Below are 26,609 nucleotides of genomic sequence, written 5' to 3'. Positions count from 1 at the left end.
GTCCGTTTTTCATCCGAAAACGGAAGGATGAAAAACGGCCATACGGATCCCCCGTGTGAAAGAGCCCTAAAGGGAACTGCAGTTTGTTTACATAATTTGTAATAAAAACATAATTGCCATTGTGAAGCTTCCCTCCAACCACTTTGCATATTAGTTTATATATACTGCGATTCTGTACTTGCAGAAATCTCCCTCCACCAAGTCTGGCTGCAGCCATTTTAACTGTGGGCAGCTGAATCTGCTGCCTGTTCACTTCCTGGATTTACACAGACACACATCCAGCTCTGCAGCTTTCATTGGCCCTCTTATGACTCACCCCCCCCTCCCTTCCTGGCAAACTCACAAGAGTGAGAGAGAGAGCTGTGCATGATGTCATAAGCCTAGGCTAATGACCAGACAAGAAAGAGGAAGTGGGCTGTATAAGGTATTTACTGGCACAAAAAATATATATTTTACTATCCAAAGTTAAAACAAGGGCAGAAAATTTAACAGATTGAAAGTTGAAGAAATGACTGAAGGTCCGCTTTAACAGTCCTGGGTCTTCTTTGTCATATTTTATAGTTCAAGATGCGCCAAATATTTTTAGTTGGTGAAAGGTCTGGACTACAGGCAGGTCAGTTAAAGTGTTTGTTAACCCCAAAAAAATGCTGCTCCTGTCCCTTTAATGTGCAAGCTGCAGCATGGTGCTTTTGCTTTCATCATTACTTCTCTGTATCTCCTAAAATACATGTTTGAATCTACCAGGTCCTGGCTTCCCCCTGAGAACAGACCACGATTATCATGGCTGCTGAGCCAAGATACCGTGGTCAGAATGGTAGTCTGTGCCACCTGCAGGTCTCCCCCCTCCTCCCCCTCCCTCTCTCTGTCAGCACCGTAGTAAGGAGTCAGAAAATTATTTCCTTCACCCTCAGCCCTGCCCTGCCCCTCCCCTCTCCTTCTCCCTCCCCTCTTCTCTCCTCTCGTACAGAATTGGTTGATAACAATGTTTACCTGAAGCTGCTCCTCCCCCTTACTCCTAGTAAAGCTTGCATTGTTTATAACACTGTAATATCGAGGGAGAGAGCAGCTTGCAGGTCAGTCTTGGATGCTTTTTCACAAGTTAATCATTTTGAACAATTTAAAAAATCCCAAGTCCCAAGATCCCAAGTGTGCAAAACTGAAACTACCTGTCAATCAATAGTAACTCCGCCCCGCCCACAAAGTTCAATTTACAGAAATCAATTTTATGTTTTAACAACATAGATATGTCTTGTGTACTGTTGGCAATGTTTCCGGTGGGTGTTTTTTTTTGGTGCTGCACGGCCACATGGTGAAAGATCACAGATTCCTCTTCTGATGTATTTTGCATACATCAGAAGGAATCTGGGCCCCTCCGCTCAGCTCTGGACAGCAAAGAAGAGGGGACACCTGACAGAGATTATAACTACAGATTACAGGTATTTGAAATAAATAAAAAAAAAAAATGACACATGCTGCACTGCTTACGGAAACATTTAAGGTGTGTCAGATCAATTTAGGGCAATTGGGTTAAAAAAACACTTTAAGCACCCAGACTCTTCTACTATGAAGCCATGCAGTTGTCATAGATGCAGTATGCGTTTTAGCATTGTCCTGCTGAAATATACATGGCCTTCCCTGAAAAAAGACATTGTCTGGATGGGAGCATAAGCTGCTCTAAAACCTGAATTTATCTTTTAGCATTGCTGGTGCCTTTCCAGATATGCAAGCTGCCCATTCCATACACACTAATGCACCCCCATACCATCAGAGATGGAGGCTTTTGATGGAGATGGAGGCTTTTGAACTAAGTGCTGATAACAAGCCGGAAAGTCCCTCTCCTCTTTGGTCCGGAGGCCATGGCTGCCAAGAATGTCAAATTTCGATTCAACTGACTATAGAACAGTTTTCCGCTTTGCAACAGACCATTTTAAATGAGCTTTGGGCAGGTGAAGACAGCAGAGTTTATGGATCATGTTTAGGATATGGCTTCTTCTTTTCCTTGCATTTTTGAATGGCATGGCGAACTGTGTTTACAGTGTTTTTTTGAAAGTATTCCTGAGCCCATGCAGTCAGTGCCATCTGAGGGCCCAAAAGTAACGGGATTCATTTATTTCTGCTGCCGTATTCTTCTGCTATCTGCATGAGTCACTTCTCACAGGTTTTCCCAACTCCAAGAGAGAAACAGTTGACAGTGGCTGGAGCTCCAGCACATAGCTTGTGATTCATATTCTTAGTTCTGCATTGTTCCTGTGTGCTGTGTGGAGGGGATATGTCCCTTTCCTCCTATCAGCTATCAGAACTCTCCTTAATGAGCTGTTCAGATAAAAACACACAGATAATAGGATTTTTTTTCCAGCATTGGGTGAGGATCACATCTGATGGTGCTAGAGCTGAGGAAAAAAATCCTATTATCTGTGTTTTTAGAATGATCTACAAAGAAATGGTTGCAGATAAAAGGGTACAACTTATGTAGGAGGATATATTTAACCTCTGTATTACTTCACTGGGTATATGTAAAGGTTTACAACCACTTTTAGCCATATAGCAGCTGATGTTTAGAAATACATACACAAATTCAGTACCCAAAATAGAGTAATAAGAAGGATAGGTGAGACAGACCCTGGTGAAGAAAGGGGAGGAGGAAAACGCACAATGGAACTGGAAGTGATGTCACTCCCGAAAAACAGGAATTGGAAGTGATGTCACAAACAGCCAGCAGGAGCAGTTGCAAGTAGCAGCCAATGTAAATATGGGGAATGTGCTCCTCTGGCGAGTTAGGCAGGAGGTTCCACAGAAACAATGTTGTTACAGACTTTTTTTTTCCCTCTCTTCCTCCTCCTCACTCTTTTCAAAAGGATCTGGCTTAGGTTTCCTTATTACTCTATTCTGGGTACTGAATTCCCGTATTTATTTATAAACATTAGCTGTAATATGACATAAAGTGATCATAAAACTTTATTATTATTTTTTTTCAAACATATCTTATTTTCCTGCTCTGTGCAATAGTTTTGCACAGAGCAGCCCTGATCCTCATCTTTTTGGGTACCCTGCTGGTGCTCCTGGCTCCTCCTCTTCAGCGAGCACCCTCATAGCTTTCTATGGGGGCATTCATGCAGGCTTTATAGATAGAAACAGCATAGCTCTGCCCTGCCCCACCGTCACAGAATTTGATTGACAGCAGCTATCAACATGCCTTGTGAGGAGGGAGAGAGACGCTACTCTCAGGAACAGCGCTAGATCAAATTCGGGCTCAGGTAAGTATAAGGGGGGTGTGGGGGGGATCCTGTAGCACAGAAGGTTTTTTTACCTTACTGTATAGAATGGTTAAACAACAGCTAGCATCATTCAAGCCACTCAAAACTCAGCCTAGAAAAAAGAATATTGATTTAGAATTTGCGGCGGTTGGAGACTCAGGTAAAATTCAAACAAAAGGTTTCCTTTTAACTGCAACTAGAATCTATGAATCACTTAGTTTAACCCACAGAGACTTCATCTCTTGCCAGAAAAACACCATAAAACTAGCACCAGTTGGGTTTTTTTTCTGTGTTTGAACCTACAGTAGGCTGTGAAATGCTTTTGGCCTCCCTAACAGGTTCCATTTGTTTAATTTAATTGTCTAGGTATGTAGGGAGTTAGGACAAATGAGAGCCATGCAGAGCCTTGGCTTTGGAGAAGAATAAGGCTGGGTTCACACTGGTGCGACACGTCAGATGTCCTACTTTGGATCCGACTTTGTCCTGCGACATGAAGCCGGCATGCGTCTGACTTTCAATGAACGGGCCAATGCCCGGCACTGTGTTTGGTATGAATCTTGAGGGGGAACTCCGCGCCAAATTTTAAATAAAAAAAAGGCATGGGTTCCTCCCTCCAAGAGCATACCAGGCCCTTGGGTCTGGTATGGACCTTAAGGGGAGCCTCCCTACGCCAAAAAAACGGCATGGGGGTCCCCCCCAGATCCATACCAGACCCTTATCCGCGCACGCAGCCCAGCCGGTCAGGAATGAGGGTGGGGACGAGTGAGCGCCCCCCCCCCTGAACCGTACCAGGCTGCAGCCCTGCGCCCCCCCCACCCCAAAGCACCTTGTCCCCATGTTGATGAGGACAAGGGCCTCTTCCTGACAACCCTGGCTGTTGGTTGTCGGGGTCTGCGGGCGGGGGGCTTATCGAAATCTGGGAGCCCCCTTTAATAAGGGGGCCCCAGATCCGGCCCCCCACCCTTTGTGAATGAGTATGGGGTACATCATACCCCTAGCCATTCACCTAGGGAAAAAAGTGTCAATGAAAAAACACAGTACACGGGTTTTTAAAGTAATTTATTAGGCAGCTCTGGGGTCTTCTTCCGACTTCGGGGGTCTTCTTCCGACTTCGGGGGTCTCTCCGGCGTCTCCTCCCGGTGTCCTGATCTTCTGCCAGGTCCTCCGCTATCTTCTGCAGCTCTTTTGCTAGCGGTGGCCCGGACTTCTGAACGACTTGTGTCGGACCAGTTAGGACGGCTCCCATAGGGAAACATTGAATTTCACACGTCATGCGACATGAGCTCCCAATGTCGGATCATTTGTCGGACCAGTGTGAACCCAGCCTTAGGGCCCTTTTCACACAGGTTGTCCAAACGGGTCTTCCTGTCAGTTTTTCATGCGGAACTGATCAAACCCTCCAGTCTCCCCTATGGAGTGGCGGATGTCAGCGGTGACATGTCCACTGACATCCATTGCTATCCGATCAGATCCTGTACGCAAAATTCAGACAGATGGTGATCCTGTTCTCCATCCGACTGGCAGATCGGATATGATAGAATGAAAAGGGACAAACGGTCCGTTTTCACCCCGTTTCCCCATAGAGAAGAGCGGGACTGTGTCCGTGTCTGCTCTGCACAGTGAGCGAAGACAGACCTGTCATCCGCCAGCTCAGCAGGGATCAGCAGAGCAAACCCCCCGCTGAGCAAGTGGATTCCGTTCCAAGGAGGCACCCAGGTGAAAGGGGCCTAAAGTGATCAATAATGTAGTTTTTTTTATCTCCTGCTTTTTTTCTATATATTTACTTTGCCATATACCGAATGCTTTCTTTTTCTTCTGTTGAGTCTTCCATAAAAATAGTTCTTTCTACTGATCTTTTGTCACAGCTTATTTAGTAGAGCCTGCACTTGTGTGCAATCTGATTCCGAGGGCAAAGTTTTTGTATACTACATCTTCTAAATAAGAAACCAAAATGAAATTGCATGAAGTTGAACTAGCAAAACTGAGCCTATTGGGAAACAGCCCATGAATGAAATCAGATAAGTGTACAGAGTGGAGTGGTTTGAATTATATGATGTACAACTATGTACAGTATATAGACAAGAAACAGTGTGGAGTACAGCATGGTGTTGTCAGAAACCATGAAATCAGACCAAGACAGAAGTACAGTTAAATCACACTTGTTTAATAATAAAATTAAAAAGAACAAACAAGTCAAAACATAGACAAAGTTCAGTAACCGAAACGGAAAGTCAGCCAAGCCAGAAGTCAGGGATCAATGTAGTGGAACAGCAAGCAGGATCTGGAGCCAGAAGGGATGTCAGCAAAGCCAGTCTTTAACCAGGACAGCAGGAGATGGTTTCTTGTGATGTTGACCAAGGCGAAGGCAGAGATCCGAGTAGGAAATCATCAACAGCTGGGTAACTGTGGAGAGATAGGAGCTGGCAATTAGCCAGCAGCTGAGCAGCCAGCTCTGAGAAGGAAGGGCTGAGCCCAGCCCTGACAGGTGTACAGAGAAGACTAGCGTGAAGTATAAGGCCCCTTTCACACTGTGCCACCACCGGCGTCAGCGGTAAAGTGGCGCTATTTTTAGCGCCACTTTACCGTAGTTTTAGCGGCGCTATTCGCCCGCTAGCGGAGCTATTTTTAATGCTATAGTGCTTGCAAAACGCTCCAGTGTGAAAGGGGTATAAGGGCTCATTCACACCATACGTGTATGAAAACGAATGGGAATTGATGGGAAAACTGCGCAGATTTCACTTGCAGAGACATCAGTTTCACATCAGTTTTCATGCACGTTTCAGTGAGTTTTCATGCATGTTGACATCAGTTTTCATGCGCGTCAGTAATGTGCTTTGTTCACACCAATGTTGATGTAATGTCAGTTTTTTCCTGTGCATAAAACTGCATACACATTGCAAAGTCATGCACAGAAAACATCTGCACGTGATACCACTATTGTGGTGTGAACAGGGCACATAGAGAACAATTGTTTTTTTTTGTGCCCTTGCAGAACGCGTGCAGAAAAACTGACGTCTCTGCACCATGGTGTAAACAAGGCCCAAGGCTCCATTCTCACGAGCAATTACACAGGCTGCAATTTTCAGTGGCAATAATCTGTGAATTCCAGGGGCTGGATTTGACAAATGTTTGCGAATAGCTGCAGCTGTTAAACCTGTACAATGCAATGAAAGGTTATAAGTGGTTGCAGCTATCTGTGACGGTTTGCACAGCCATCAACTACCTGCGGTGACCATGGCTGGATGCACTTTTGTGCAGCTATCTGCACACATCTGTCCAATCTAGCCGCAGGATCCTGCAGATCCTTGCCACTGAAAATTGCAGCGTGTGTAAATGCTTATGTGAATGGGGCCTATCATGTACACCACAGCATACAAAGTATGAAATGTAGTGCCAGATTGTGCAAAGCAGTGTAAAGCATAAAATACATTTCGTTTGGATGTTTTAACTAGATCCATATATAGGTGTGCTGCCCCTTTAAAGATCAATCATTATTTGATGTGCATAAAAGCTCTAAACCACAATTATGGATGTATTACCACGTACTGCTATATACTGTACCTGAAGACTGGAAGTATTGCATTGGGCTGTATGTCATTTTTGTATGGCTGGTTTGTTAAATGTACATGCAACTTGATAAAACTGCCAATACAAAATTACTTGATTGAAAAGTATAAAATGTACAGCATGCACATTGAAGCCATTTGGAATGTACAGCACGGAGCAAAACAACAAACTGAAATGTACAACACAATGTAAAGAGTGGAGATGTTCGGGTATAAAATACCCAGCACAGCATACAGAGCCAAGCAGATTGAAGCAAAGCAGATCTGCACAGTGTACAGATTAGAGTTATATGGGGTATAAAATGTACACTACAATGTACAGAGCAAAGTATGAAATGAGCAGCATCAGCGCACAGAGCAGTGTAAAGTATAAAATACACAGCACAGAGTTACCTAGCCCAGGCAATTGTCATTTTCTTACTTTGAAAGTTGTAGCAATGACTTTCTCAAAGTTGTTTGACCTGTCAAACGTGAAATTGGAAGTATTTACTAGTGGAGATTTCGACCAGGAGAGACTGCACTGAAGGTGTCATCACAACACTATTGTGTGAACCTGGCCTGTGACACTGGGGTGAGATAATTGAATGATAAATCAGTACTGCAGCAATATGTAAAAAAAAAAAAGGCACCGCAAACTAGTTGCAATAATACAAAGTAACCAACAGTGGCTATATGCAAAAGGAACTGAAACGAAGAATAAGTATGTACAGTACAAAGTAGGCAAACTGTGAATATATAATAGACCAAGTAACACAAAGCTATACAGAGCTTAAGGGAATAGAAAAACTGATTAGAGTGAGGTGGAAAAATATAACCTCATAAACAGCCAACACACGCGACAGATAATGCAGGTGAAAATATATAAAATACTGCGCCAACCTGTAATATAAAAGCAGCCAACACAACAATATGACTAATTGTAGTGAAAATGTAAAACTGAAAGTGTGGCGCTAGAAATAAAAAAATGGGGCTACCTAAAGCAAGTAGCTTCTCTCCAAGGCATACATATGTGAGCGTTATATAAACGCCATGAGGCAAAGTGGGGGGAGTACTATCATGCAAAAGTGTAACACTCACTTACAAACTTCCATCAGGTATTGCATACATTGTGAATAAATGCTAAATATAATCCATAACTGTGATCAAAAATATATGTATATATCGTTCAATGCAATGGAGTGCAAACCAAGAAAAATAAGTGACTGATAAAAAACAAGCAATAAACATAAATAAAGCAATATATGTGAATAAGTGATGAATGGCAATAAATAAGTCCCAAAAGATAGTGATAATTGGGGAGAAGGACTGAGGAGGTATCTTCAACTAAAATCATAAATCAATGGTCTCCAAAGTAGGTGAATTCGGTGGTGGGTATACACCCGGGAGTGCTGACACCATCAGAAGGGTAGAAGGGGGAAAAAGGTACCCTTACCAGGAGTGGTGGACCCAGCTCACCAGTCACCACACGGCGGTGAGTCAGTAAGGCTTTATATTGGAGGCTTGAAGCAAAACTCTGGGGCTGGACTGCACAGTGATCTCTCCAGCTGGATCTCACAGCCGCCGAACAAGGGGGATAGGTGGAAGATGGCCGCATCCGCCAAACCGCTGTCAGCTTCCTGGGAGCCTTCCTCCAGCTTTGTCTATGGAAGCTTTTAAAAGTTTCCGTAGACAAAGCTGGAGGAAGCCGTATAGTGAGCTGGGTCCACCACTGCTGGTAAGGGTACCTTTTTCCCCCCTTCTACCCTTCCGATGGTGTCAGCACTCCCGAGTGTATACCCACCACCGAATTCACCTACTTTGGTGACCATTGATTTATGATTTTAGTTGAAGATACCTCCTCAGTCCTTCTCCCCATTATCTTTTGGGACTTATTGCCATTCATCACTTATTCACATATATTGCTTTATTTATGTTTTTTGCTTTCTTTTTATCAGTCACTTATTTTTCTTGGTTTGCACTCAATTGCATTGAACGATATATACATATATGTTTGATCACAGTTATAGATTATATTTAGCATTTATTCACAATGTATGCAATACCTGATGGTAGTTTGTAAGTGAGTGTTACACTTTTGCATGATAGTACTCCCCCCACTTTGCCTCATGGCGTTTATATAACGCTCACATATGTATGCTTTGGAGAGAAGCTACTTGCTTTAGGTAGCCCCATTTTTTTATTTCTAGTGCCACACTTTCAGTTTTACATTTTGACAGATAATGCAGGGTCCAGACAGAACTTTGGGGGGGCACCTGCTGGTGATCACTGAATGTCCAGGTACAAAAGTCGCTTGCTTTTCCCCCCCTTTTACTCTCTTTTAGGTTGCTGTTGGTTCCCGCAACTTGTTATCTCCCCTAGCAACAGCAGCTTGATTGACATTGGCGGTTTCTCTGCAGTGCGCCTCTCCTGCTGCTATAAAGCCTCTCATCCACCTAACCAGCGTACCTGAAGCGGACTAGAGTGCGGTTTCTGTTTTAATAAATATGTCACAGTGTTATTTAGTGGGGGTTAGTCATCCAGTCTAGTCTGGATGGACAACATTATTTGATGTGCTGGATTTGGTTATTCAGAGGTCAGTTGTTGCTGGAGGGGGATCTACTGTTGCTGGGGGTGGGTCTTATGTTGCTAGAGGTCAGCTATTGCAAGGAGGGATCTAGCAATGCTGGCTGCAGGGAAATTTGTTGTTGCTGCTGGTGGTCTATTGTTGCTGGAGGGGGGTATTTTGTTGCGGGTGATCCATTGTTGCTGGCTGGTGGAGAGTCTATTGGTGCTGGCTGCAGGGAGATCTGTTATTGCTGGTAGAGGGGATATTTTGTTGCAGGTGGTCCATTATTGCTGGGGGGATCTATTATTGATGGCTACAGGGGATCTATTTTACTGTTTTTCTTGTTAGCATTAACAAATTCCATACAAATTACTTAGTACCACAATTGTTACTTGGTTTTGTATTCTCTAAAAGGGGCAGTACTGAGAGGTGGAACCAAAGAATGGTTCAGGAGGTGGGTAGGGGGTGGAGAGAAGGGGTTACTCAGAAAGAGGCAGTTCCTGCACCCATTGTCTGAGAAAAAAAAGCCCTGCATAATACTATACACTGTCACTGTACTAATGACACTTGCTGGGAAGGGGTTAGCATCTAGGGCGATCAAGGGAATAAATATGTGCTTAAAGCGGAGTTCCACCCACATTTTCTACTCCTCAGCATCTCTCACTAATCTGTGCACTAGAAACGAATTGGCATTTTTTTTCTGCATTTCAGCGAATATGTGTCCTCTGTCACCTACCGGCATCTGATCCGCTAAAAACAGACGGATGGGGATAGGTTCACTATCCGTCAGGCAGATTGGATGACAACGGGCATGCAGTCTGTTTCCATCTGACCGCCCCATAGAGAACAGCGGGTTGTGTCCATGTCCACTCTACATAGCAGAGCAGACACGGACCTGCTCAGCGGGCATCAGCTTGGATGGATTCCGCCCCGTGTGAATGGGGCCTTACGCAGAAGTGCACATCTAGAATTTGAATGCTGGTAAATCCACTAATGGCAAGAAACTGTAAGGAAGGACAAGGTGAGCATAGTAGTCACATTACCTGTCACTGCTCTGCATGCTCTTCCCTATTAGTTATTGTTATTATACAGGATTTATATAGCGCCAGCAATTTAAGCAGCACTTTACAATGTTAAGGTAGACAGTACAATATAATTCAATAGAGGAGGAATCAGAGGGCCTGCTCGTTAGGGCACTTTAACACTGAGGCGCTGGCCGCGTCAGTGGTAAAGCGCCACTAGTTTTAGCGGGGCGTTTTTAACCCCTGCTAGCGGCCCGAAAAAGGGTTAAAAGCGCCGCAAATCGATTTGGTAGCGCTGGCCATTGATTTCAATGGCAGGGGTGGTTTAGAAGCGCTAAATATAGCGCTCCCGCACTGCCCCAAAGATGCTGCTTGCGAGACTTTTTTTCCCGTCCTGCAAGCGCACCACTCCAGTGTGAAAGCGCTCGGGCTCTCATGCTGGAGTGACAGGAGAGTCACTTTACAGGCGCTATTTTATAGTGCTAAAACGCCTCAGTGTGAAAGTGGCCTTAGACAGTGGCAGGCCCATCCATAGGGGGTGCACGGTCGCTGACCCCCCCCCCCCAGCAGTCACAAAAAGTAAAAATTTTAAAAAAGGCCCTTTAAAAAAAAAATTTAAAAAAAGTCCTTTAAGTCAGTGGTCATCAACCCTGTCCTCAGGACCAACTAACAGGCCAGGTTTTATGTATTACCTTGGGAAGATGCAGACTAGAATACTGAGCAGCAAATGAGATCACCTGTGATGTATTTCAGTTATCTTGCAAACCTGGCCTGTTAGTGGGCCCTGAGGACAGGAGTTGATGACCACTGCTTTAAGTACACTGTGTTTTGGCGCCGGACACTATGGAAAGCGCCACGTCAATGCAATCACGAGATCACGAAGTAAGGCTAATAGGCTGAAAAATAGGTGAACTTCGAGCGCCATGCTTGACGCTCGCAGTCGACTCAGCTGTGTTAGGAAAAAGTGAATGACTATTCCCTAATCAGGTGTTCGGGTCTGTTACCTGATTGGCTGAAACAACAGGTGCCGCTATTGGGACGCCTATCAGGGGGAGAGGACAGGAGATGAGGCAGGAGACAAATGAAGGATCCCGCTCGTCGCCGTCACCCGCTGCCCCACAGACACAGGGTAAGTGCCGGGCAGACGGCGAGCGGGCGGGGGGCACACTGGCAGCGTTTAATGGGCACACTGGCAGCATATGAAGGGCAGTTGGGCACGCTGGCAGCATTTAATGGGCACACTGGCAGGCTTTGATGGGCACACTGGCAGCGTATGATGGGCAGTTGGGCACACTGGCAGCATTTGATGGGCACACTGGCAGCGTTTGGTACAGTAGCTGCATTTGATGGCACAGTGCCAGCGTTTGATGGGCACAGTAGCTGCAGTTGATGGCTGCGTTTGATGGGCACAGTGGCTGCGTTTGATGGGCACAGTGGCTGCAATTGATGGGGTTTTTTTTTGTTTGTTTGCGCCCCCCCCCCAAAAAAAAAATTTTGAGCACCAGCCGCCACTGGCCTTAGAGCTTACAATCTACGAGATTAGTATACATTCATTACAGCAAGCAGAAAGCACACTGAGGGTAGTTTCAGCTCCTTTACTAATTTATCACCAGTCTTTGGTTGGAAGTGAGAACAATGTCAGCTACCTTTACTCCCCTGGGTCATTATTAATATGCAATGTGTTTTGTCCGACGACAAGGCAACTCTATATGCCTTCAGCAGAACACAGACTGACTAGAAGGCCACCCAGCCATAACAAGCACTCCGCTCTGAGCTCTGCACACAGGCCGTTCTAATAGCTTTGTTCCACTGAGCTGTACGTAGCGTCGGTCGCAGAGGACGACGGGACACGTAGTTCCATAACATGTAATCATGCTTCTTTGTCGTCCGGTTGACGGACCACAACTCCCAGAGTGCGGCGCGGCGGTGGAGCATGCGCTCTGCTTTGTGACTTTAGTGTAAGCACGGAGAGAGGAAAAATAATGAAGGAAATAAATTAGACTGTGTGTAGACTGGCGGCGCCGCGGTACACCTGAGGCTGGCTTTCCCGGAAGGGCTCTGCTGATATAGAAAGCACTGCACGGCGCCTGAAGTAGGTAAGGTAGAGCCCGCGGGAGTGTGTGTGGAGGATGGCTGGAGCGGAGCCGGTGCTTATCATACACATATGGCTTGTCCGTCTAACGCTGCTTCCTGATTGGCGCTTTTGATACGCGGGGGCGGGGAAATTGGCTCAGTACTGTGACTGCTTGATTAGGTAATTAGCTGGGCGTCAGCCATGGAAGGGAACGGGGATTGGCTGTGTGCTATTGGTCTTTGTGTACAGTACTGGGTTGGGGCCCATGTTTCTGGGTATGCTCTGTATGGAAATCTCAACCTCCAGCCTAGTACAAAGTTCTGCTGTTCCCTTTTATTACACCAAAGTCACTACAACTGATAGGCAGGTCCAGGGGAGAACGGGCTATCTTTGATTAAGGGACAGTGGCGTATCCAGCTTTCATATTTAGGGGGGCACATGGGGGGGACAGGGACAAAAGTAGGGGGGCCAACTGTAAAACGCAAATATATATCTCTATATATCACTTTATATATCCTGACAATGGGTATAAAATGCATACAAATATACAATATTAAGCCTATACTCCTGCACCAATGCCCCAATACATACAATAAAAAACAAAGGAGAAAGTTACCTGCGCACTCAAATCCCTCTGCCTATTTAAATAAATGGATTTTTTTTAGTATCGCTCCAGTGGCTATTAAAGTGTAAGCTCACCTGCCCCTCTCGTCCTGTCTGTCTTCCTCTGCGGCTTTGTGTCAACCATGCAGACTTGTGCCCAATGTCCACCATGCAGCCTTATGCCCACCAATGCAGTCGTGTCCACTATGCAGCCTACCTGTGCAAGAGAGGAACAGGAGAGCTGCCCAGGTGATCAGAGCGCGGCGAACACAGCGATAAGCGTTTCATTTCAATTGTCGTGTTCCCGCCGCGGAACGTCATATACAGCCCCGCCCCCTGGTCGGGGAAATTTGATTGACAGATCACCTGTCACTGGGATTAGACGGGTGATCTGTCTATCAAAGTTCTTGGACCAGACGGAGGGGCTGTATCTGACAGCGAGCGGCGGGGAACACGGCTATTGAAATGAAAACTGTTATCGCTGTGTTCCCCGCGCTGCGCTCTGAACACCTGGGCGGCTCTCTCTCTCAGATTGCAGTGTCAGCGTTAATGGAGAGGGAGGGAGTGAAGGGTGTGGGATCTCCCGCAGGAGTGCCAGGACGCTCTCCTCAGGAGAGCCTATGTTATTCTGACGATGGCACGAGCAAGATACGGGCCGTTGCAACAAAATGCATTTTAATTGGGGGGGGCACAGCATAATGTTGGGGGGGTCAGGGCCCCCTCTGGCCCCACGTTTGTGACGCCACTGTTAGGGGAATCAACCTGACCAACGTGCTCTTATATAATAGGCATTGATTGTTGGCTGTGACTTACTTTAACACCTTCTCAGGTGAGCCCATCAGGAAGCAGTCACAGTACTACTGGGCCAATCATCTGTGTCCGGGGCATTCCAGCACACATACAATCGAGGGAGTGCCTCGATCATTTATGATTGGCCAAGTACAGTGACTGTTTCCTGGGGAGTTCAGCTTGGGATCCAAACACACCTGAGTGCTTTCCCTATTTTCAGTATTCAGTCACGTCACATCTCAGTCAACTAAATCACTACTGGAAGACTTCCCTCTGCCATATGCTGTGATTGCAGGTAGATCTATAATGCCACACTCTGATCAATGCTTAAAGTGGTTGTAAACCCTGAAGGCTCGGTTCACACAGGGGCAACACGATTTCAGCGCGACTTTGTACGGCGACTTCAACGCGACTTCAGCGCGACTTTAGCAAATTACAACGCGACTTCAAGTCGCCTCCAGGCCAGGTGACTTTGGCTGTGGCCAATCCCAGGATAATCAGCTCTCTGGGAGGGAGGGGTTTGCCTGGGCAAACTAAATTTTTTCCCTGCAAAGTTGCTTGACTGTAGAGAGAGATCCGACTTGGAGGCGACTTCCATTGATTTCTATGGTACAGGTCGCCTACCAAGTCGGATCCAAGTAGTACAGGGAGTACGCTCTGAAGTCGGAGCGACTTCAGTAGTGTCTATTAAGACGCTCCCATTCACTGTAATGTGAATCTCTTTCTGGGGCGACTTGGGGCGACTTGAGGGCTTACAAGTCGGATCCCAAGTCGTCCTAGTGTGAACCGAGCCTTAGTCTTACTTTTATCTATAGGTAAGCCTAGAGTAAGGCTTATCTATAGGTAGTGGAAATCTCTCCTAAACGTGCGCCGATTAGGAGATATTTCACTTGTAGTGTGCCAATGTCGTCATTGACACATGCGCTGTGAAGAAACGGACCACTGTGCCGTTTCTTCCCCCAGAGTGTGCTGTGACTAATGGCTCCCGCGCGCATGCGCGGGAGTGACGTCACGGGGCTCCAGCCAGTCACAGAGCTGGAGTCCACGGCCCCGTGTTCTGTGATCCTGGCCCCTCCCTCCTGTTGAGTCCTGAGCCACAGCTCTGTGTGTCCATTCAGATATAGAGCCGCAGTTCAGCCCTGCCCACTCTCTCTCTTGATTGGCTAACTGACTTAGACAGCAGCAGGAGCCAATGGCACTCAGGTAAGTATTAGGGGGGCTGCTGCACACAGAAGGTTTTCTTTTTATCTTAACGCAGAATGCATTAAAGTGTTTGTAAAGTGTCTTTTTTTTTTTTCCTATAAAAATAACAAAAATGTTATACTTTCCTGCTTTGTTGCAGTGGATTTGCACAGAGCAGCCCCGATCCTCCTCTTCTCTGGTCCCTCTTCTGTCCTCCTGGCCCCTCCCTTCTGTTCAGTGCCCCCACAGCAAGCAGCTTACTTTGGGGGCACCTTAGCGGAGTCACAGCTCCCTGTGTCCATTCAGACACAAAGCCCCTCTCTGCCCCCTCCCCCTATCTCCCTTGATTGGCTAGCTGACTTTGATTGACAGCAGCGGAAGCCAGTGGCACCTATGCTGTGTTTCAGACAATCAGGAGGGAGAATCTTGGATGGCTGAGACACTTGTGGACATCTCTGGACAGAGCAGGCTTTTTATCTTAATGCATTTTTTTTCTCTTAAATAGGAGATCTGGGGTCAAAAAGACCTCAGATCTCATATTTACACTAAAATGCAATAATAAAAAAAAAAAATTATAAAAAATAAATGTCTCCTTTTAAGAGCTATGGGTGGAAGTGACGTTTGACGTCGCTTCCGCCCTCCCATGCCATGGAGCCGAGTGGGGCCATCTTCCCCTCAGTCGGCAGCCAGGCATCCACGGGATAGGACGCGATTGTCTCCGCCGCTACCGGCGGGTCCGGTAAGAGACGACCGGAGCGCCGGGGGAGGGGGGCACCTCTCCCGCCACCGATAAAAGTGATCTTGTGCCGAATCCACTGCAGAGACCACTTTTACCTTAAGGAGAAACGCACGCTGTTCCCGAAAATACTGGGGTTATGGCAGCTAGCTGCTACCATAACCCCGGTATTTAGGGTCAAATGCCAACGTACGGGTACAACAATTTGCGTGAAGTGGTTAATGCATAGAATGTATTAACCCCTTTAAGAGAAAAAAACCTTATGCCTTTACAAACACTTCAAATGGTGAAGTATCTCCACTCAAGGACACCAGCCCAGCTTATCCTATTAATATTAACCCTGCCCAGCCCTACCCTGTAACATCATACTTCAAATGATGGAATACTTTGTTATAATCATTGTATTTCCACTCTGGTACACCAGCCCAATTCTACCCTGTAAGGGCTCGTTCACACCATACGTGCATGGGAACTGATGGGAAAACTGTGCAGATTTCACTTGCAGAGACATCTATTTTAGTGAGTTTTCATGCGCGTTAGTTATGTGCCCCGTTCACACCAATGTTTGTGTTTTTTTTTTTCCTGTGCAGAAAGCTGCATACATGTTAGATATTCTGCGCAGAAAAAAAATCTGCATGTTGAGGTGTGAACAGGGCACATAGAGAACAATTGTTTTCTTTGAGCCCTTGCAGAACGCATGCAGAAAAACTGATGTCTCTGCACCATGGTGTGAATGAGGCCTCAAAGTCACTTCAACAGAAGAGGTAAGGGGGATCACAGGGAAAACATTTGTTATAAACTCAGTAATCAATTTGTTCATACTAGTAGATTGTGCATTCTAATAGAAAACACCCAAAAATGTAGGCTTTTACTTTTTAGGGGCACTGGCTTTCTGGTAAGGATGAGCCCAGGCATATTCAGAACCTAGTCCAAACCCACCAAGGAGCTGGCACTGCACCACCAACCGTAAACAGCCAAGGCAATCCCCACCCCAAAGCTGCAAATCTACAAGGGGTTGGTGTATGTGCAGAGTGGGAAATGCCTTGGCTGCTTATGGATGGAGATGTGCAGTGACAGCTTCTTGGTGGCTTACTGGATTATGGTATTGGTACAGGCTTGTGGGTGGGCCGTGGGATACTCAAGAACACTATTTGAAGAAATAGAGGTTTGTAAAGACTAGAGGTCGACTGATATGGGTTTTTCTCTGGCTGATGCCGATATTTAGAAATCGGGGTGGCCGATATATGATGCCGATTTTTGCGGCCGATATTTTAAGTCGATTTTCCTTTTTTTTTGGCAGGTGGCACTGGTTGCCACTGATTAGCACTGGCAGGTGGCACTGGCAGATGGCACTGGCAGTTGGCGGTGTCACTGGTTGGCACTGGCTGGCACTGGCAGGTGGCACTGGCAGGTTTCACACTAAGCTGATTTGTCAGTTTTACTATATGTAACTGAATGCAGAGAGAGACCAGCTCAAAGCTTAACCACTTCAATACAGGGCACTTATACACCTTCCTGCCCAGACCAATTTTCAGCTTTCAGTGCTGTCGCAGTTTGAATGACAATTGCGCGGTCATACAACACTGTACCAAAACTACATTTTTATCATTTTGTTCCCACAAATAGAGCTTTCTTTTGGTGGTATTTGATCACCTCTGCGATTTTTATTTTTTGCGAAACAAAAAAAGACCGAAAATTTTGAAAAAAATAAAAGTTTTGCTTTTGTTTAAAAATTTTGTAAATAAGTAAGTTTTCTCTTTCACTGATGGGCACTGATAAGGCGGCACTGACAGGCACTGATAAGGCGGCAGTGATGAGATGGCACCAATGAGCGGGCACTGACGATGGGCACTGATATGCGGCACTGGTAGGCGGCACTGATGGGTGGCACTGATATGCAGCACTGATGGGCATTGATAGGCGGCACTGGGCACTCATGAGTGGCACTGGGTGGCACTGATGGGCACTGATAGGCGACACTGATAGGCTGCAAAGATGGGTTCTTATGGGTGACACTGATGGGCACTGATAGGTGGCACTGCTAGGCACTGATACGCTGCACTGATAGGTATCCCTGGTGGCACTGGCAGTGGTAGGCATTGGAGTGGGCACTGATTGGCAGCTGCCTGGGCATTGATTGGCAGCTGCCTTTGCACAGATTAGTATTTTCCTGGGGGTCTAGGGGGCATACCTGGTGGTCCAGTGTGGCTGGTTTCCCTGGTGGTCCAGTGTGGCTGGTTTCCCTGGTGGTCCTGGGCGCCCAGTCAGGATATTGAAACCACATTGCCGCCGTCATTCTGCTATATGGCGGGCGGCAAGTGGTTAAAAACGCTCAACAAGCAAAAACCCATTGTTTTCAAAACCCCTTGTTCAAATCTGAGTGTCCTGTGGCTTGTAGCAAAAGGCCTGTCATTCAAAAAAAGCACATGAGCTACTTTTCAGGCAGAATTGAGTGTTTTTGTCCCCATAGATTTCAATGGAAACACCTAAAAAGTGCACGTGAACTTTCTTCAAGCGTTTTTTTCAAGCGTTTCACCCGTTTTCTGTTTAAAGAGCAGCTCTCCGCCCCCTTTTCAGCAGCACTTCATACCTTTTAGTTGAAAAACGCCTGACAAAAATGTGCAATTCTGCACCAAACAAGTGACACTTAGGTGTGAATTTAGCCTTAAAGTGGATGTAAATTCAATGTCATCCTTTCTAAACTTCTGCCATAGGGGTTATCTATAAGGATATACATGCCTCCTGCATGTATCTTTACCTGTCAAATGTCTCCCCTCTGTCTGTTATGAGACCCGAAAAACTGCAGATTCTGTGGATGGGTCTGTTGTCTGCAGCTCGGTGGGTGGAGTCGTGATGTCAGTAAACTCCCCGCCCACCTCTACACTCCCCTTGTCAATATGCATTTTCTCCTGTGTATTTCTAACACTGAACTTCTGCTATGATCTCTAACATCCAGTGAAAAGACAGGAAAGTAACCACATGACTTCAGCATGCCAAATCATGGTGAGGTGTGGAACAACCAATCTTTGCAGAGCTGCTGAAGAAAGGAGTGGGTGGGAATTAAAAAATAATGCATGTCTCTTAGGCTGGTGCACAAGATATGTAAATCACCTGTCACTCACAGCAAGGGGGAGGATTTGACAAAGTTTTTCTCAGTTTGTCAAGATTTATCTCACTGAACAATAAAAGAGGATTGCTCAGAGCTGGATTAACTCTGTGTGGCAAGACTGGGCTCAAATGATAGGAAATCTTATACTCTACAGTATGATAAAAAAAAAAAAAAAAAAAAAAATTCGGGTTTACATCCACTTTAAAAGTGACACTAAACCCACAACAGTACAAGCAGTCTGTATGCGCAGTAAAGCATGCTTGTTATACTCACTGTGGAACCCAAGGGTTATGCTCTGCATTGTGTAAAGAGACTGATTCTGTCTTCTCTGATCCTCCCCTTCCACTGTCCCCAATCCATCTCCTGATAAGACGGAGGCTTTGGATTCACTCTGCACATGCTCAGTTTGGTGTGTATTGCTAGAGTGTTTCTTTTTTTTTTTTTTTTTTTCTTTCTTTCTTTCTTGGGAGGATACATGTGATCAGCACAGGGCCAATCGGCCCTGTCCAGACAGAAGTTCAGGGGTCCTGTAGCCTCATAGGACAGTCAGAGGAGAATGAAAACTCCTCCTACAAGCTTCAACCAGACACTGAAAGGCATCACAGAACTGCTATATACTGCTGATGAGGAAATGTATTTAGCAGTTTATATCTACTAAAATAATTGCATTTCCATGTTCTGTGTATTGTGGGAGACCAGATATAGTGAATGCAGGGTCCTGGGTTTAGTAACACTTTAATGTTTTACCTAGGCACAACTTTACTTTAAGGCCTCATGCACATAGTACTTTTTTTTCCTTACCTGGATGCCTTTGTTCCAGGGAGGAAAAAGCAGCATTAAAAAAACTCCTAAAGCTGTGTTTTGCAAGCGAGTTTATGTGCATCAAGCATCTGAGAATTTATTCTTTCCATTGGCAAGAATATTATTTATTCTGCTCATTGAAATAAACGAACACTACGTGTTTACACGTGTTTAGATGTGTCAGGCTTTTTTTTTTTGCAGCCAAACCCTCCTCTCCTGAATGCTCTCGCACTAGGTTTATCTGTCTTTAACCACTTCAATACCAGGCACTTAGACACCTTCCTGCCCCAGCCAATTTTCAGCTTTCAGCGGTGTTGCAATTTAAATGACGATTGCGCGGTCATGCAACACTGTACCCAAACAAATTTTTTATCACTTTGTTCCCACAAATAGAGCTTTCTTTTGGTGGTATTTGATCACCTCTGCGATTTTTATTTTTTGCGCAACAAATAAAAAAATACAGAAAATTTTGAAAAAAAAACAAGTTTTTCTTTGTTTCTGTTAAAATTTTTTGTAAAGAATTATGCTTTCTTCTTCAATAACGGACACTGATATGGCTGCACTGACAGGCACCGATGAGGTGGCACTGATGATGGGCACTGATAGGTGGCACTCATAGGTAGCACTGATGGGTACTTATGGGTGGCACTGATAGGTGGGCACTGATGGGTGGCACTGATGGACACTGATGGGTGGCACTGATGACACTGATGGGTGGCATTGCTGGTCATTACTGATGTAATTTGTTACATAATGGTGCCAGTCGGTGCCGATTTGTGGGCACTGATTGGGCATTCATTTGCACATGTGGATGGCCACTGGGTACATACCTGGCCATCCACATGTTGCCCCCTTCCCTGGTGGTCCTGGCGGCTTCCCTGGTGGTCTAGTGTGGGCATCCCCCCTGTCAGGAGAGCCGTCGATCGGCTCTCCTCTACTTGCGTCTGTCAGACGCGAGTGAGTGCGGTGTGCTATGGGGGGCACCCGAGCTGAGTCACCCGGACCTGCCCCGCCCCCTGTCTCCCCTGATTGGCTAGCTGACTTTGAAAGCAGCGGGAGCCAATGACGCCCTGCTGCTGTGTCTTAGCCGATCAGGAAGGAGAATCTCAGACGAAGGCTTTTTATCTTAACCACTTTCTGTCACACCATATTTGCACAGCGGTCTTCAAAGCGCATTTTTTCAAAAAAAATACACTCTTTTGACTTAAAAAATAGGACAACAGTAAAGTTAGCCGTTTTTTTTTTTTTTTTTTTTTAATATTGTGAAAGATAATGTTACACCCAGTAAATTTATACCCAACATGTCACCCTTCAAAATTGCACCCACTCGTGGAATGGGGACAAACTTTTACCCTTAAAAATCTCCATAGACGATGTTTTGAGTTACAGAGGAAGGTTAGAATTATTGCTTTCGCTCTAACGATCGCGGCGATACCTCACATGTGTGGTTTGAAAACCGTTTTCATATGCAGGCGCTACTCATGTATGTGTTCGCTTCTGTGCGCAAGCTCGTCGGGATGGGCTGCTTTAAAAACATTTTTTTTGTTTTTTTCTTATTTATTTTACTTTTAGTTTTTTATTTAGACACATTTTTTTTTTTTTATTGTTTTTTTTTTTTAATGTTTGGGTCACTTTTATTCATATTACAAGGAATGTAAACCTCCCTTGTAATAGAAAAAAAAGCATGACAGGTCCTCTTAAATAGGAGATCTGGGGTCAAAAAGACCTCAGATCTCATATTTACACTAAAATGCAATAAAAAAAAAATTATAAAAAATAAATGTCTCCTTTATAAGCTTTATGGGCGGAAGCGACGTTTGACGTCGCTTCCGCCCTCCCATGCCATGGAGCCAAGCGGGGGCCATCTTCCCCTCAGTCAGCAGCCAGGCATCCACGAGAGAGGATGCGATCACCTCCGCCGCTACCAGCTGGTCAGGTAAGCGGCGGAGACGACCGGGGGGGGGGGGGCGGCACCTCTCCCGCCACCGATAAAAGGGATCCTGTGCTGAATCTGCTGCAGAGACCACTTTTATCTCAAAGAGAAACGCACGCTGTTCCCGAAAATACCGGGGTTATGGTAGCTAGCTGCTGCCATAACCCCGGTATTTAGTGTCAAAGTACCGACATACGGGTACGACGATTTGCATGAAGTGATTTAATGCATAGAATGCATTAAGATGAAAAAACCTTCTGCCTTTACAACCCCTTTAAATTCTCCTGCCTCTAAACGCCTGTGTGTGCAAGACCACATAGGCTAACGTAAAGAGGCGCTTAGAGACAGAAAAAAAGAACGTCACACCGTTAAAAGTGGGGATTTTGGCACCCAGTATGCATGAGGCCTAAAGAGAAACATTGCTTTGTCCAGCAACAGGTTCACGTTTCTGCAGCCCCCCAGCTGTACATTATTACCCTTCTTTACTGCTTTGTCTTGCTCTTCTTTGATCCCAGAATACTCAATGCTTCCTATATGGGGGTGCACGGGACTTCCTCTGACATACTCCCAGGGCTCATACTTGGCGATATGCTACTTAGGTACCCGGCACTGACATGCTGGGAAACTTCAGATCCTATATAAGATCTTACCCTGCACTTCTCTTTGGTCTTCCAGTCCCTATTCATGCCTGAGAATTTTGAACCTTTAGCAGAAGCTTAGTTTGAGTTTCCATTATATTTAATGGGGCCCATTCACACCTGAGCATAGTTAATCTGTACACATGTACAGTGTATCACTTTCATTTGGAGCAGAGCTGTGCATTTTGCCCAAGTAGATTTCAATGGGAAATCCTGAGGCTGTCAGCACTGCTTCTCACACAGGCGTCTGTTTGTTAATCTTAAGACCCCTTTCACACTGCCGACGTTTTTCAGGCGCTACAGTGCTAAAAATAGGGCCTGAAAGAAGCGGCTCCATTCACTTCAGTGTGAAAGCCCGAGGGCTTTCACACTGGAGCGGTGCGCTGGCAGGGCGTCACAAAAAGTCCTGCCAGCAGCTTCTTTGGAGCGGTGAAGGAGCGCTCTTCCACCGCTGCTCCCCATTGAAATCAATGGGGCAGCGCTGCGATACCGCCAGCAAAACGCCGCTCCGGCAGCGTTTTGCGGGCAGATTTAACCCCTTTTCGGCTGCTAGCGGGGGGTTAAAACCGCCCCACTAGCGGCCAAATAGCGCCGCTAAAACGAAGGTAAAGCAGGGCTAAAAATAGCCCTGCTTTACCGCTGACACCGGTGGTGGCTCCGTGTGAAAGTCCTCTAAGACTCCATGCCCACTGGGCTTAAATAAACGCCAGTTCCCTTGGTAGAAAAAAATGCTCATATAGAGCATTTCTTTGTACATAGTTTAGGCGAGTTTCGGAGAGTTTTGCGGGTTTTTTTTTTTTCTGACACTAAACGTTAAACTTAAAATATGCCTGTAATTGTCCTAATGTGCATGAACACATAGGATAACATATATATTTTTTTTTTGCCAGTGTGTATGGAGCCTCAAAACCATTCATAATGGGTTAGGGGCCGGGTTGACACTGGTACGGCACGACAGTCGTACCACTTTGGATCCTACTTTGCCTTGCGACTTGAAGTCTGTGTGACGTCATCCGGAGACATCACTCCCTGGGGCATGATGGGCGGTGATGTCATAAGAGGCGTGCCTCCAAAGACCCCGCCCCATGCCAATATAAGTAGTGGCACGCCAGGCACTCTGTATTAGAGCGGGGGAGAGCGTTGAGTCAGCATCGGAAGAACAACAGAGGGAGAAGACAGATTTCACTAAGTCCCCCGCCCGCAAACCCTGACAACCAACGGCCAGGGCTGTCGGGAAGAGGCCCTTGTCCACATGAACATGGCACCCTCCCCTCCATGTTGAGGGCATGCGGCCTGGTACGGTTCAGGAGGGGGGTGCTAGCTCATTCACACCCCCTTTCCTGACCTGCCAGGCTGTGTGCTCAGATAAGGGTCTGGTATGGATTTTGGGGGGGACCCAAAAAAAGGCGTGGGGGTCCACTTATCTATTCCAGACCGAGGGGGCCTGGTATGCTCTTGGAGGGGGAACCCATGCCGGGTTTTTTTTTTTTTTTAATTTGGCGTGGCGTTCAACCTTCAAGATCATCAGAGCACAAGTCACATGCCAAAGTAGGATCAGTTAAGACGGCGATCCGAATTCAGTGATATTCAATGGGCTGAAGTCGGACCAAAGTAGTGCAGGGAGCATTTCCAAAGTTGGACCGACTTGTGTCGGACCAGTTATGAAGGCTCCCATAGGATTTTCACACGTCATGCGACATGAGCTCCCAATGTCAGAGCGTTTGTCGTACCAGTGTGAACCCGGCCTGAAACAAAGATATTCATATAATTGTGAGCAGGTGACGGGAGGACAATGTTGACTCATCACTGTACTAATTTTACACCAGATCACTTTGAATAGATTTGTATCTAAACACAAATCTTTTCATAAATGTTTAAAGCATAAGTGTACCAAAAATAGAAAGTAAAACATCAGCACAGGGGGCATTACTTGCCTTCATTGAGATTTCCTTATGCTGCTCTGTCCTCCATTCGCTGAAATCTGCCTTTTCTGATTCACTGTGACAGGCTGTCATCAAGAGGTGCCCAACTATGTCCGCTCTTTCTGCCCTGCTGCTCCATTCATAGAAGCCATACTACAGCTTCTATGAATGGCGTAAGGATGGATGATTGATTCATAGGTTATGTTTTATTTGTAGAAGCTGTAGTAATAGATTCTATTACTGGAGAAGGAAAAGGATGGGCATAGCCGGGCACTCTTGATGAGTGACAGCTCCGTTAGTTCTGTTAACCCCTGCAGCACAGGAAGATTGTGGGAGGGAGTCCCCAGAGGAGGAAGATTTTGATTAACAGCAGCACAAGGGCACATCTCACTGAAAATAAGTAATGGTCTTGTGCTGATTTTTTTTTTTTTTTTTTTTTTGTTTTAGGTAAATTTTATAGTAGAAAAAAACAGGAGTTCTAATCTTTGAAACAGGAAAAAATATATCTTTAAGCAACAGTCCCAAAGGAAAAAGTTCATAGCATCAAATAAAATGATTTTCTTGCAAATTACAGTTGTACACTGTCACTTTTAAATTTTTTAATTTGTGGTTTTCATTTTATTCACAGAAATGTCTGTTTTAATATCCCCAGTCTTGCCAAGGGCTACTACTGAATTCCTGGTGGGAAGAGACGTTGTAAAAGATTTAATGTCTGCCCTGGAGCAAATGGTAAAATAAGCCAACTTTTAAAATATTTGCCTTTATCTGTATATCTGTATGTATCCATAAAAGTGTTGATATCGAGTGATGTATGCAACTTCCACCATGCAGCCAATAAGAAATGGCCATACCTGCATTTTAGGCACGTCTAAACAATCTAATTTTTTACTCTCTGCTATAAGAAGCTTTGATTGTATCTGTAATATTTCAATATTTTTTTCCTTAACCCCTTGGTGTCAGTGCCTCCCGGCCTTTTAAGGGGTTTCAGATACCAGGAGGTGGGAGGAGGTTAAAATGATAAAAAAAAAAAAAGTCCCTTTATTATGTAGTCCTTCTGCCACCCCTCCCCACAGACCTACTACGGCCCAAATAGCTGCATAGAGTCCTAAAGCTTTCTTTACACTTGAGGTTGGGAGGTGGTAAAAATACGCAGTTAAGTCATGTTTTTCCTGCCCCCAACCTCTTCCTCTAACCTGCAATCACAGCCAAGTGGATATACACATGCCCCAAGTGAATGGGGCCATACCCCGACTGCCTTACAACCGCATTCAATTCACATAGTTGCAGCGTGGTGGTGCGCTCTTTAAGATTTGAAACAGGTGGCGAAGGGGCAACATAATGCCTCTTCACTGCCTGTCAAGTGCCCTCTGAAATGCAATCCACCTGCAGGCTTCTGTCAAAAAAAATAAAACATAAGTGCATTTTTTTCTTGCAAAGATTTTTTTTTTTTTTTTAAGGTGAATTGGCCTTTAAAGGATTTGGCATTTTTGTTCCTAACCACAGCAATTCCCATTGAGTGCTTTCCTCCATGGTATTGATCCTACACTATCTTATGTTTAAAGTCCCTTTTGCTTGTTGCAGGACTTACAAGGCAGTATTTAGTAGAGAAATAGTTGGAAAGTGTTTTTAAAGTTATACTAAACACACACTGTTTAATTTACATTTTCCCTTTTCTTTATGTATATGGATGTTGGCACTGTATTTATTTTATTAATAATTACATCTAAGTACTATTTTTTTTCCATAATGCATATACAGCAGTCATGTGACCCAGCTTTTTCCCCACCTGTCAGCAGGGAAACATCAGTGGGAGGAGCGTCTAGTCCTTTGCTGCCGGTCACAGCCTTCAGAATACAGAGGAAAAATACATCAAATAATATCAAATACAGTTAGGTCCATATACAGCATATCACAAAAGTGTGTACACCCCTCACATTTTTGTAAATATTTTATTCCATCTTTTCATGTGACAACACTGAAGTAGTGAAACTTTGCTACAATGTAAAGTAGTGAGTGTAAAGCTTGTATAACAGTGTAAATTTGCTGTCCCCTCAAAATAACTCACACAGCCATTAATGTCTAAACCGCTGGCAACAAAAGTGAGTACACCCCCTAAGTGAAAATGTCCAAATTGGGCCCAATTAGCCATTTTCCCTCTACAGTGTCACGTGACTCATTAGTGTTACAAGTTCTCAGGTGTGAATGGGGAGCAGGTGAGTTAAATTTGGTGTCATCACGCTCTCATACTGGTCACTGGAAGTTCAGCATAGCACCTCATGTCAAAGAACTCTCTGAGGATCTGAAAAAAGATCTGTTGCTCTACATAAAGATGGCCTAGGCTATAAGAAGATTGCCAAGACCCTGAAACTGAACTGCAGCACTGTGGTCAAGACCATGCAGTGGTTTAACAGGACAGGTTCCACTCAGAACAGGCC

At 45.3% G+C, this 26,609-nt stretch overlaps 1 protein-coding gene across 5 annotated transcripts in view; it reads left to right on the top strand.

Annotated features, from left to right (window-relative positions):
- The first annotated feature begins 12,250 nt into the window (after positions 1 to 12,250).
- Positions 12,251 to 26,609, top strand: part of GTF2I (general transcription factor IIi) — a 156,917-nt gene continuing 142,558 nt past the window's right edge. For 2 of the 5 annotated variants that reach the window (XM_073615030.1, XM_073615031.1), the window contains exons 1-2: positions 12,255 to 12,483; positions 24,803 to 24,903. In XM_073615030.1, the coding sequence (XP_073471131.1) occupies positions 24,805 to 24,903 (99 nt within the window). In that variant the 5' untranslated portion in view covers positions 12,255 to 12,483; positions 24,803 to 24,804. Of the gene's footprint in view, positions 12,484 to 24,802; positions 24,904 to 26,609 lie in introns of all 5 variants that reach the window. The other 3 variants (XM_073615028.1, XM_073615027.1, XM_073615029.1) reach the window with 3 other exon arrangements.

The sequence above is a fragment of the Aquarana catesbeiana genome, linkage group LG02 (genome assembly GCF_042186555.1).
Source record: "Aquarana catesbeiana isolate 2022-GZ linkage group LG02, ASM4218655v1, whole genome shotgun sequence".
Lineage (NCBI taxonomy): Eukaryota > Metazoa > Chordata > Amphibia > Anura > Ranidae > Aquarana > Aquarana catesbeiana.
Note: the sequence above shows the minus strand (reverse complement) of the source record. Positions and strands in the feature narration are given on the sequence as shown.